The sequence below is a fragment of the Vitis vinifera genome, chromosome 13, assembly GCF_030704535.1.
Source record: "Vitis vinifera cultivar Pinot Noir 40024 chromosome 13, ASM3070453v1".
NCBI classification, from domain to species: domain Eukaryota; kingdom Viridiplantae; phylum Streptophyta; class Magnoliopsida; order Vitales; family Vitaceae; genus Vitis; species Vitis vinifera.
In genome coordinates this window covers 19,612,006-19,624,945 of record NC_081817.1, presented here as the reverse complement: position 1 = coordinate 19,624,945, position 12,940 = coordinate 19,612,006, and the positions used below count along the sequence as shown (strand labels likewise).

The 12,940-nt window shown below is 35.4% G+C and overlaps 1 protein-coding gene across 10 annotated transcripts in view; it reads left to right on the top strand.

Moving 5' to 3' along the window:
* LOC100254054 (uncharacterized) overlaps positions 1-11,258 on the top strand; it is a 57,107-nt gene extending 45,849 nt beyond the window's left edge. For 9 of the 10 annotated variants that reach the window (XM_010647242.3, XM_019217694.2, XM_019217695.2 and 6 more), the window contains exons 24-30: positions 1,562-1,781; positions 3,871-4,001; positions 5,436-5,582; positions 5,831-5,959; positions 7,260-7,358; positions 9,730-9,768; positions 10,586-11,258. In XM_010647242.3, the coding sequence (XP_010645544.1) occupies positions 1,562-1,781; positions 3,871-4,001; positions 5,436-5,582; positions 5,831-5,959; positions 7,260-7,358; positions 9,730-9,768; positions 10,586-10,723 (903 nt within the window). In that variant the 3' untranslated portion in view covers positions 10,724-11,258. Of the gene's footprint in view, positions 1-1,561; positions 1,805-2,059; positions 2,099-3,870; positions 4,002-5,435; positions 5,583-5,830; positions 5,960-7,259; positions 7,359-9,729; positions 9,769-10,585 lie in introns of those variants that run through there. The other variant, XM_019217698.2, reaches the window with a different exon arrangement.
* The last annotated feature ends 1,682 nt before the right edge of the window (positions 11,259-12,940 follow it).

Below are 12,940 nucleotides of genomic sequence, written 5' to 3'. Positions count from 1 at the left end.
GACATGGCTCTTTCGTGGGTAACAAACAAAAGGAACCGTGGAGGGCCGCTCCCTTGTGCTTGTAGTGAACTTTTTGGGAGGAAAGGAATAGAAGGGCTTTCAATGATGTGGAGCAATCTCATCAAGCGATTAAATCTACTTTTTTTATATACTTTTGTGAGTTAGGCTAAGGTGTACCTAGAGGACCACACTCTTTCTATGTTAGATTTGTAGATTGGTTGGGTTCCTAGTAAAGAGAAGGTTTCCTTACCTTTTCGTCTTTACTACTCTTTGTTTGTATATTTCATGTGTACTTGTTTCGCTTGTTTTAAGGTGCCCTTAATACATGTCCTCTTTTTGCCTAAAAAAAAAGAAGGGTCCAAAAATCTCATCTAATTCCTTATTCAAACCTGTAAGAAATTCAAATATTATTTCTTTCTCAAGCATTTTCTTAAACCAAGCACTATTAACAGTAGAACTCCATTCAAGGTCATAAAACATGTCTAGTTCATGCCATAAACTTTTTAGGATGCTATAATACATTGTTACACTTTGGTCTCTCGAATCTTCGTCTTGATCTCATATACTTGTGTTGAGTTGCTTAAATCCGAGTAGGTTTCACTTGCTGCATCCCACAATTCTTTTGCAGTTGACAAGAAGAGAAAGGGCTATCTAATGTCAGGTTCCATAGAATTCATCAAACATGTCATAATCATGGGGTTTTTTGAATACCACAATGGAAAACCCGGATCATCTTCTGATGGAGCTGTTTAAGAGCCTGTCAAATAACGCATTTTTCCTTTTCCTGTAATAAAGAGCTTCATGGAGTGAGACCACCGAAGGAAATTTTGTCCATTCAACTGATATGAGGTGATCTGTAGGGATCTCTAAAACTTCGTGTTAGCAGTGTTTATCATACTTCATGTTGTCTTCAGAAACTTCATCTTCAGTTATGCCCAACATCTCCTCCTATAACAATAAATCATCCCAAATAGACGAAATAAATGGAGAAATGATATTCTATAATCTGGTGAAGAAACCAGATTGCAAACAAGTCAATGGTCCTTGGAAAGAACCAACTTTGATACCATGATTTTAGTTTAAGAGAAGAATGAAAAAATTTTATTAAGGAAAAGTAAGAGTGCATATGCCTAATTATATATGACTCTGTGCTGAATTCTAGCTACAAAATAGGAACTAACAAACTCTACTATTAACTTCTTATAAACTAGGAACAAACTTTTTTCAAATACAAATAAATGAAACTGAATGATCCTAACTATTTTTGCACTAAAGTAGAATAAAGCTAATTCCTAAACTTCTGGAATCTTCAACAATTTATTATTGTTTTCCAATCTTGTTTATGTTTTATGTACTATTTTTCTTCTCTTTTGTGTTTTATCCTTTTTAGTGTTCTGGTATTTTGGCTTCATTCATATTGTTAGACAAACTTAGTGGTCTTGTTTTGTTTTATTTGCTTCTGATTTTGTTTTTTGGTTTTGGTTCCTTTTTTTTTTTTTGGGTTTTTTTTTGTGCGTTTTTGGCTCAATGTGCAACATTTTTGTATGACTAAATGGTGCAGGTTACCACCCCATTATTAAAATTCATGGCAGAGTTCGTCTTAAACAAAGCCCAACGATTAACGTTTGACTCATCTTCTCCTAACGGGATACTTCTTTTCCGGGAAGTCAGCAAATTAATCGTTGCTTATGGGTCAAGGATTTTATCTCTTCCAAATGCTGCTGACATTTATGCCTACAAATACAAGGGAATATGGATTTCTTTAACAATTCTTTCAAGAGGTAAGTACCTTCTGGTTTTTAATGTTTACTAGGTGGAATTCATCATATTTGTTGAAAACCAATTTGTTGTGTCAAAATTAGTTATATCAAGAAGCTCAAAAGGGGACAAGCAAATCGGCCAACCAACCACTACCCTAAAAAGTACCATAACAGATATTTTAAACATTATTGTAAGGAAATGACTGAATGAATTAACATCCTAGTACATATTGAACTAAATATGACAAAAACATCTCAGTCTGAGACAGGAAACTGAAGCCACAACTAAAAAAGGAAAGGTGGACGATGTGTCCAACAATTGATAGTCCTGGAGCTTCCACAACTCTCACCTGCCATTACCATTCATGATTTAGGATCCCTGGCAACCTTATTTGGAAAACATGAAAGGAACCACATGTTGAATTGAGACTAAAATAGTTAAACCATAAAAACTGTTCAAAGAACATTTTAATAGACAGTTTATCATGCTCATGTAATAGGATTATAATAATAATGTATTCATAAGTAATTTTAATGGTAAAACTTTGCAATCATTCTTTAATCATTGCATGTTTAAAATCTTCATATCATCTCTAAGATACAATATTGGAAACATACCATTTGGCATTGAGAAATTTCCATTATGGGATCAGGATGGGGGCCATATCTTGGCTTCAGGAGAATTGTCATTTGTTGACATTGAAATCTCTCCATCTTGGCATTAGCATTGCTTGTTTAACTACAACATTCTGTTCTGTAATTGAAACCATTGGATGTAAGAGTGCCATTTTGAAGAGAGATATCCAAAATATCTTTTGTTTGAAGTGACGTGTCATGTGCTGGGGGAGTGGTGAATCAGTTGATATATTTTAATTTTTTATTACCTTGCTTAGCTGCATTAGCATTGTAGTAAGGGTTAGTGGTACTTGTTGGAATTGATTGAGTTTCACCTAGAAATGTGGGGGAGATGTTGGTAACTTCACTTAAGCTGTGTTTGGTTCATGGAAAATTTGAGGAATATGAGGGAAAGAATGTAGAGAAGAAAAGTAGAAGAAAAGTGAAAGAAAATAATAGTTAGATTTAAAGTCAATAAATTATTTTTATATGTTTCTTCAAACTCATTTTACTTATTACATAAGTTTCTTAACTAATTTTAATTGCATTTAATTTTCTTTCATATTTTCCAATGTAAAACCAAATATGGGAAAATCTTTTTCATTAACACCTTCTAGGAACCAAACATAACCTTAAGGAATTTAGAGGACTTCCTAGAGGTAAGGTTCTTGGTGTAATGCTAGCCACACCTTGATTTGAACCATTTACATGGAAAGAAATGCAAGGGTTTTTGTGGGTAAATGGAAGAATTTAGAGATAGGATGACATTTGTATTATTCCTTTAATTCTTTGTGGACTTTTATTACTGAAGTCTTTGCATGTACTCCTTTGAGCCTTATGTTTCTGATTGGATCCTAGTATGTGGTCCATGGGGTTGGCTAAGGTGATGCTTCTTGTATGGTTACCACCTTTAGTAAGTTTTGTCAAGCTAAATTGTATAGATGTTTTATGGGCAAACCAAGGCAGCTAGAGATTAGTTGATTGCTTGTATCATCATGGCACCATGGTGAGAGCTTTCTCTAAACCTGTTGGAGAGGGTTTTTCCAGGATGGCTGAGATTTTAGTCTTATTGGAGGGCCTTTTGCAAGCCAAAGCTTTATGGATTTATGATCTTTTAGTGGGGGAAGATTTTACGGTTGTCATATGATGGAAGACTAAGAAAGAAAGAGGCCTACAGAAGTTTGATGGTTGATTTTGCCAAATGTTTGATATCTTTTGGGAGTTTGGTTGTTCCTTTTTTCAGCCTCCTAATTAAGTTCATCATGGGATGATCTTTTAGAAAGGCTTAGAGCCAAACATTTATTTATTTATATATTTTTACTTTACTACGTCTTTTTTGGAGCAGCATACTCTTCCTTTTCTTCTTTTCGATGAGATTTTGCATGCTAGATTGTATAGTGTCATTTCTCCGTTATATTTGGTAGAATATTTTCTGACCTACCATAAAGATGTAAATCATTGGCTAATTTTATTGTTGTCTTTAACCAAATGACAGCTCTTGCTGGAAACTATGTCAACTTTGGTGTGTTTGAACTATATGGTGATAGAGCACTTTCTGATGCCCTTGACATTGCTCTAAAGATGACACTCTCAATTCCTTTGGCTGATATATTGGCTTTTCGGAAGGTATGTAGGACATGCAGCTACAGCATATTGTTGCACAAATATGATTTCTGGATAGCATTTTAGAATAGATTTCATTTGTAGAAACTCATCTAGCATCAAATTTTTAGTTTAAGAAAATGGATACACCATTAATTTTTTTTTTCTACAAAAAACTCGTTTGTATTTAAGTTTGTGTGTTTGGTTTGTCCACCATCCTTGGTTTTAATAATTCCAGTGAATAGTACTGCCTTAGATCATAGAATCATATCATATTGTGATGAGTCCTAACCAGTTGAGGTTTTCAGGTCAATTTTTAGAGTGGCCTAGTTTAAACTTCATGTGCATTATTTATCTAGATCATTAAATGTATTGATTTCTATTTTGATGTGCACTAGAGTTGCATGATCACTGAAAGGGACTAAATAGCCGAATTTTTCTTCTCACCATTGATTAATGACATTTGTGATTGGTCACCTTGTTTAGATTTGGAAAATAGATCTATTATTTGAATATAAGGTGATGAAGCTCACAAAAAATCACAGGGTACTGCTCCATCATACCGTCATTTTGAATATAAAGTGATGAAGCCCCACAAAAAAATTCACAGGGCACTCCTCCATTGTAGATTTCTTCTGTGTAAATGTGCACACATGCTTGTGTGATGTTCTCACCATCTTTGTGTTCTGGTCTTTCCTCCCCACTTCCCTAAAAGGGGCATGTGGAGAGATGAATTAGCAGCAGGTATAGATTACAGATAAATAGACGGGGACAACAACAGGAGACTCAAAATCTAAGTTCTTGAACATAACTTTCACACCAGGTTATGCCAGCAATTTTCCAAAAAGCTTAAGTTGTGAGAGTATGGGCTCACAATATATGTCAAACTAACATTAATATTGATAATATAATGCTTCAACATTATTCAGATCTGTTTGCATATCAATAGAGATGCTTATTCTTTTTTCTTTCTTTTTTTTTTTTTACATAAAATATTTTCATAGGAATCTACATCCATTCAGATTTCTTTGCAGATCACTGGAGATGCTTATTCTTTCTTTTTCTTTTTTTCATATAAAAATCAAAATAAGGTTTGGAGAAGGGATATCCTTTTTAGGTAAGGAGTAGTGCAGGTTATAGGTCATTTGTGTTGTATGAAGAGCATAATGCTGGTCAGCTAGCCTGAAGTCAAAGTAGTGTTGGAAGACATGTTTTGAGGTCGTAAATTCTTTAACAGTTCCTGGGATATAGCATGTTCAATGTAAAATTATCTGTTGTGATGTTTCAAGCTGGATTGTCTAAGTTAATGGTGTTTGGTTCCTCATTTTGTTTGGGATTGACCTGTTTTACTTTCCAAACATGCCAGAGGATTAAAAATATAGTAGTGTTCTTTGTCTTTTGCTCTGTTGTTAATATTGATTTGAAGGAAATTTTATACAATTTTCTCTCTATTTGCAGCTGACGAGGGCTTACTTTGCATTCTTGGAGGTTTTATTCAACAGCCATATTGTTTTTATATTGAATCTGGATACAAACACCTTTATGCATATAGTTGGTTCCCTTGAATCTGGTCTTAAGGGTCTGGATGCAAATATCTCAGCACAGGTTTGTGTCATGCCAATATTTTAGGATTTATACAAACATTTGTATTGCAACTTTTTCCTTTTCTATCATCATTTATTGTATGTATTCTCACTCCACTTCTGATGGTCATCATTCTTCATTCATTATTTACAAGTGTCTTCACATGAAGTGCATTTCTTGCATAAGCATGTACTTCAATACAACCTGTTGCTTGTCCAAATTTTCTTTCCATCATATGAGTTCCATAACTTTGATCTTTTTCTTGCCAGTCTGCATCTGCTGTTGATAGTTTAGCTGCTTTCTATTTCAACAACATTACTGTGGGCGAGGCACCCACCTCACCGGCTGCAGTTAATCTTGCACGGCACATTGCAGATTGCCCCACTTTGTTTCCAGAAGTAAGTTAAAGAGTTCTTACTTTATTGTATAATATGATTAGAATCATGTTTTTGAAATTAAGACCTTACGTGTTTCTTGTGGTGAAGCAGTTCTTATCACTTCTTATGCAAGGTCATAATCCTTTTTCTCTTTTGCTATAAGATTTTTCACCAATCATTAGAATATAAGCTTTATTTCAATATTCTAAATTATATTCTACGTAGATTAAGAAAACATCCATCTTACGATTAAAACATGGGTTATTAAGAAAAGTTACATTAGAAAGTATCCTTAGGGGTGAGGTAAATGCATTTGCTATTTATTGGGGTCAGGCAAGAGGGCAAGATTTTAGCAGGATGGAAGGGTGCAGTGATAGGCTGTTGAAAATTTATAGTTCCAGATTTTTTCTGAATTGCATCGAAGACGGGCCAAATAGCAGAATATAGTAAACCACATTTTGGTCTATTGTCTGTCATCTGAGAATCTGGCTCATGTTATTCTCATTGTTCGGGCTTTGTTGAGTGCTCTGGATGATGGTGTCAGAGATGATTTGTAGCTGGCATGAGAAAGTTATCAAGGGTAACAGGAGGGAACAATGGTGTACAGACCCTCTGAGCTCTACTTAATGTCGGGAGACTTAACAGAAAGTATTAGAGGAATTGAGTATCTGAAAGGAAAGCTTAAAGAAGTTGTTCTTTGAGCCCTTTGTGGTTGGATAGAGGATGTTTAAGTGAATAATGGATAATCTTTAATAAACTCCTTTTATATGTGAGCTGCTCAGTTATTTTCTGAGTGGGGTATTTTTTATTTTTATTTTTGTTTTAAAACTTTTCATGAACTTTCATGGGACTTACCTTGCAGATATGGAGGTAGCACAAGTTGGTATTCTCCTACTCCTATTCCTCATAATGTACTCTATTTAATGCTTATTGGATTTTCTTGCCCAACATTTGTCTTGATTTAGAGTGACCTTCTGACATCTGGAAATAGATCATTGAAAGCTTAGGTATATACAGATATATACAGTAATTAATAAGAGGAAATTGAGAACTGAAGTGAGCGTTATTGAGTTTGAGAATATCTTCTTTTGAATATGCAAATTTTGTACTCAATCTTTATAATAAAAACGGGATTGCATTCCTAGATTAAATCTTCTTGTTAGTATGCACTTCATGCATTCAATCTTTTTACCAACATCGGAGTTGGTCACATTTTATATTGTCCCCTTTCTTTAATATTTACTTCAATTTTTTTTTTTCAAGTTTTCTTGTGTCTTTGTTTTGTTAATGCAAATTATTTTTTTTATGCATATTTATACAGATACTTAAGACTCTATTTGAGATTGTTTTATTTGAGGACTGTGGCAACCAATGGAGTCTCAGCAGACCAATGCTGAGCTTAATTCTTATCAGTGAGCAGGTGACAGTTTCTACCTCTCTGATTTCATGTTTTTCTTGTTTGTTTCTTTATTCTATTAAATTCTATTGTTATATTAAATTCCAAGTTCCTTGTGGCTATTTGATTTGCTCATGCGTTCACATCTGGTGTTTATTGATCATTACTTCAAAGAGCTGATTCTAAATTAGAATCAGTAAATCTTATCAAACTCTGGTAGTTTTTGCATGGACTGCATAACTAGGTTGTGTTCTCAGCTAATGTGTGTCATCATTTTGTTAAAGATAGGGTTGAAGAAAAAAACATGCAGTCCAGCGGAAGAATTAAAGTCTTTGTGGCAGAATTAGAACCTCAGTTCTGAAAATAATTGAGCTTTTTGATTGGGCTATTTGTGATGAACTGTAGTTCCTGTAATGTGTGTATATATTTATATATATATATATATATATATTTTTTTTTTAGGTAAATAACTTTTTTTTGTTCCCACTAGGACTTGAATTTGGTACCTACCACAATCCCACCCAACACCTTGCCATTTGGGCCAGTCCTGAAGGTCTAGTGCCTATAATGTGCATTTTGCTCACTGCATTTCCTTTTGTCAGTCTCTACTAACCTTTTATGTGTGTGAATTTCCTTGTGTCACATCATGTGAAGTTCTTTGTCAAAGATTTATTCAGTTGTAATCTAGGGGAAGTTGTAGGTTACTAGTAGGACATTCCAGATAACTCTAGGCAAGGGTTCAGATGTAAGAGAGTGCTGGATTTTGCTTTGTTTTTCAGTTTTCCCTGCAATCATTTCGAGTATTACTGTGGCTGCACATAAAGTAAAATTCACTGCTGTAGCTTCTCTTTTCACTTTTGATCTGCTGCTCTCTGCCCATTTGGCACTTCTCTGTGTTTTGGTCAATCTTTTTTTTATTTAACTAAGGTTTTAGGTCTTCTTCTAATATATATATATATATATATATTTAAATATTTTCCTATTGTCTCTTTCATTTTCTTTGGTGCGAGTCTCACACTTCGTGCAGACATGCCTCCTTTTCTTATTTGGGCTTTTTATGTTTAGTCTCACTACCTAAAAAACAGAAAAGCATATGTTCACAACTAAGGTGAGTATTCTTTCCAAAAGAATTTTCCTTTGTGGTACTGTGGATGGGACCCCCAAAGGTCAAGAAATAATAGGGACTTTCCTTAGAAAGTTCTCTTGCCTCAGTCAAAATTTTGATTGCCCCTCTTTACATTCATGAACACATGGGCTCATGCATGCACACACATGCTATCAACATGTGTATTTATTAATGTATGTATGCATGCAAAAACAAACAGCTGTACATATGAATGTATTAATTTATGAACTAATGTGTATGTACACACACACACATACACACACGTGTATATACTTATGTCTATTTTTGTAATTTCACTTCTTCATCTTAAAATGAGAACTTGATTAAAGACACTTCCGATCATATCACCTTGACTGCATCCTTTTTTAGCTCAAACTAAGTTTCTCAGGTTAGTAAGCCACTCTGGCAGCATTGAAGTTACTCTTCTGCTGCCTCTAGCAGGATCTCTCTCTCCCCTTGTTATCTATGGTAACCTGAGAACTTAGCTTCTCTACTGAACTTTATCTCTAGTTTTCAAGGCCAACAAGGGCACTCTGGTAACTCTACCTTCTAACAAGACTATCACAAACTTGTCCCATTCTCTGCAAAACTTAAGCAATAGGTATCTGGTTCTGTTGTTCTTTGTCATTTTCAAACAGTATAAATTACCTCTCTTCTTCAAGTTGTGGAGCAGAGAAATATCTCCCTTCTTTCTAAAGCACTCTTAATGGATTCCAAAAACAACTCAGCACCTTTTTGACCCAACTTTAGCCACCTAGAGGAACCTCTCTTCCTCTCTATCATCTTCAGGGAAGAACAACCTACAATACCAGGTTTTAATTTTTTAATTTTATATTTTTAAAATTTTTATTTATTAGAAACCAACAGACTCAGCAAACTGAAGAGTTTTTTTATTCTATTTAAACTTATCTAACACCTAACCTTCATCTTTCCAGCTGTTCTTGGTAGGAGTTTGTTTGGAAACCTGTGCATATCTGCTTTGTTTTCTATCACTCAATTTCAAAAACCCATATATCTTCAACTCCTTGTACTTAACTCAACTGTTACATTTTATTTCTACACATTATGATCAATAGGATATGGCTATTTGGTTCTGACAGTTGTCTTCATTGTTATAGCCTATCAATCTCAAAACTATGTTTCCATATGCATGAATTACTGTATTACTTGAGCTAACTTTAACTTTTTCATTCATACGTGTGTTACTATAATGGCACGTGCATTTTTTCTAGTTTTTGTTTTAAAAGTTCAAAGTCCATTGGATTGCAGATTTTCACCGATCTAAAAGCTCAGATTTTGGCTTCACAGGTATGTTTTTTGCTCTGCCTGCATTGTTACTACAATAATCTTCTAATCTGTGGATGTGATGGAGATTAAGTTATTGGCTTAGTTAATATTTAGTCATTAAGAGATTCACTTTATTGGCTACCAGAGGCTCAGTATTGGCCAATACGTGCATATTATTTTCACCAATACTATTACAAGGCTTTTATTAACTTTTTAGTTTTGTCTGGGCTGGTCAGGTTCTGGCCAGACTTTAACTTAACTTCAAATTAGCATCCTTATTTGCATTAGATTTAGCAATGAAAGAGGATACTAAAAATCACATGTAAGAGTTGAGAAGCACAAGATTTGTGAACTTTCTTTCAGAGTATCAAAATCTTGTAACTTTGTGATTTCTTCTGGTTCGTATTTCTGGGATCACAGTATTTGTGTTAAGAACACGATTAATTTGGTGTCACACAAAGATTAAAAAAAGTGTCTCAACATTATGCAAAAAGAACACTACCTTGATAAATTTCAGTATGTATGTATGTTTGTGTGTGTCTATATACATATTAAGCTTCTCTCATGGTAAATGGCAATAAAACTTCATCTTGATGTAAGTTAGGGGGTTACTATCTTTTTTTCATGCTATCCGGTTTTATGTATAGGCCAATACGTTAAAGCTTAATCTATTATTTTGATAAAATTTTCATAAATGGTTTAGCTTATACTGAACCCTATCTATCAGCCAATATTCTAAACCATGCCCAGAAATTACAGCCGTTGACTATGTTGTCCTTGATGCGGAAGTGTTTCCTTTAAATGATCCTTAAGGAGAAACTTTCTTCTGATTTTGCAGCCTGTGGATCAGCATCAGCGCCTTTCCCTCTGTTTTGACAAACTAATGGCTGATGTCAATCGAAGCTTAGATTCAAAGAATAGAGACAAGTTCACGCAGAACCTGACCATATTCAGACATGAATTCCGCGTCAAATAGCTTCCCTCTTTGTGAGCTGCAGCTGCTCTTTGCTGGAGTATATTGTCTGCAAAAGATATTCATTGTGAAGAATCCTGTGCCCAATACCTCTTCTCAGTTCTAAACATGGACTATTCTGTGATAGAAAGTGAGCTTCTGTATACTGCAAGTGGTCATTATGCCTGAACCAAATAGATGTAGGTTTTCTGAAGCTCATACATTTGCAAAAGGGAAAGGTGTTTTTTTGGATTCTTTGTGGTGATTCTGTATAGTGCTCTTTGTATTGAAAGGAATAGATATAAAGAACTTAGATTGGTATACTTTCAGAAAAAGGATTCCAGCATTTGGAGAAGCTAATGGAGGGTTTGAGATTTGGTTGGGGTTTGGCCAATGCTTAATTTTAGAAGATCAATTCTTTTTAGAATGAAGTTGTAAATCATTAATCGGTTATTTCTTTTACAGAGATGGATGAGCTTGAAGCAGATATTGTGTACATTAACCCTACATCTATTCTTTATAGTTGTTGATAATAGAAAGTAATAGTTGATTGACTGTCCTTGTTTTTTCCTTTTTCTTTTTTTTCAGCCTTTTCTCTTGTAGGTTAACATGTGATGTAGAAGTGGAGCTACTAATTTAAATCTGCTCTGGACATGTGATTTATCTTTCAATATGCACTGATGTCCCCTTCTTCGGTATGCTTCTTCTGCTTCTTTTGGAAACTCCATCCTTGAAGTAAAAACATGATCCCCAAATTGGAGCGTAAAAATATGTCAAATTTATTGTACTTTGAGTCATGTATAACTTGTAATTTGCAGCTGAAGGGGGGACATTGCATTCACATCCTACATGCGGAAATCAATGAAGTGTGATACACAACATCAGGCCAAATCTTAGGCAGCAAGGTTCAATTCAACCTATCCATCCTTTGAGACACTTAGGCTTGAGTTTCCTCCTCAGGATTGGAGAATCCATTCTAGTGTTTGAAAATAGTTTCCTTTTCATCCTGCAGAAGAGACTTCCTATTGCTACAGGCAGGTGGGAACCATATGACAGGGTCCACTGCCAGGGCTTGATTGCTTAGTTTGGTCTAGCTAAGTATGTAGATAATGCTGAATTATTATTAGCTGAACTTCGCCAAATAACACTGATAGAGCTATGAACATAATGTCAAATCATCTCAAATGCATAAACTGAACCTTTAGCGGGAGAATTGAAGAAGAAATTATGGTTGGTACCCACAAGTCTCATTTGAACCACTGGCGATTATCATGACTACAAGACGAACAAATTTAACTTCAGAAGACCAAACATTAGTCATCACTAATCTTGATCTTTACTGGATTGACCAAAAATTCTCAGGTGTGGAATGGCTGAAAATCTTAGACGAGTGTTGCAAACCCTTCGAGTGGGGGTGGTATTTATACCCTCATCCAGGAGTCATGCTTAAATGCTAGACTTGCTACTTCAACAACTAGGAGACAAGCTGTGAAGATGGAAAATAAAAAGGAGAGAGAAAAATGAATCATAAGTTACACCAACACATATTCAACTCATGTTTACACTATTACGCTAGTAGGGAGAGTCATCCCCTTGTGGGCTTACTCTGTGACTATTTGTGCACTGTTTGTCGCATTTTCATAACGACGAAGTTCACGAATCTCCCTTTTATATTGCGGGCAGCAAAAGATCCCCTATGCACCATAACAATTATCATGGCAGGGGGCAGCTCCCAAGGAGGGTGCGGCGGTTGCTCCTCCTTGTTTCCATTTTCACCCCTTAGGGTCTTCTTGTCGTCCACGAATTCTTTTAATCCCCCTCTTTAATCATTTCTTCTAGGCATCATTTTAGGTCCAGTGGCCATGGTCTTTGTGGTAGTAGTATTTGTTGGTGCATCGTTCTGCCACGCTTGAGGGTAGAGGTAGGGCGGTCAGAAGTCACCCATAGCCTTGAGTTAATGAAGGATTCATCGGTATGATACTTCAAAAGGGGTATAGGCGGTGCGAGGGCGTTCATCTCTCCGAATTTTAGTGCTCTCATCCTTTCCTTACCCTCGGCTGAATCATGGCGTCGTTGGTTTCTAGACTATGGATGGACAACTGTTGGGGTTGATTTACGCGTGCTTTTGGACTTAACGTTCTTCTAGCATGGCCTACTTTCTTGTTTTCGAGAGTAGTCCTTCAATGGTAGTGGGTGGGGATTTGGAGAGCAACCGAAAGAAGTCTTCAGGTAGCCCTTCCT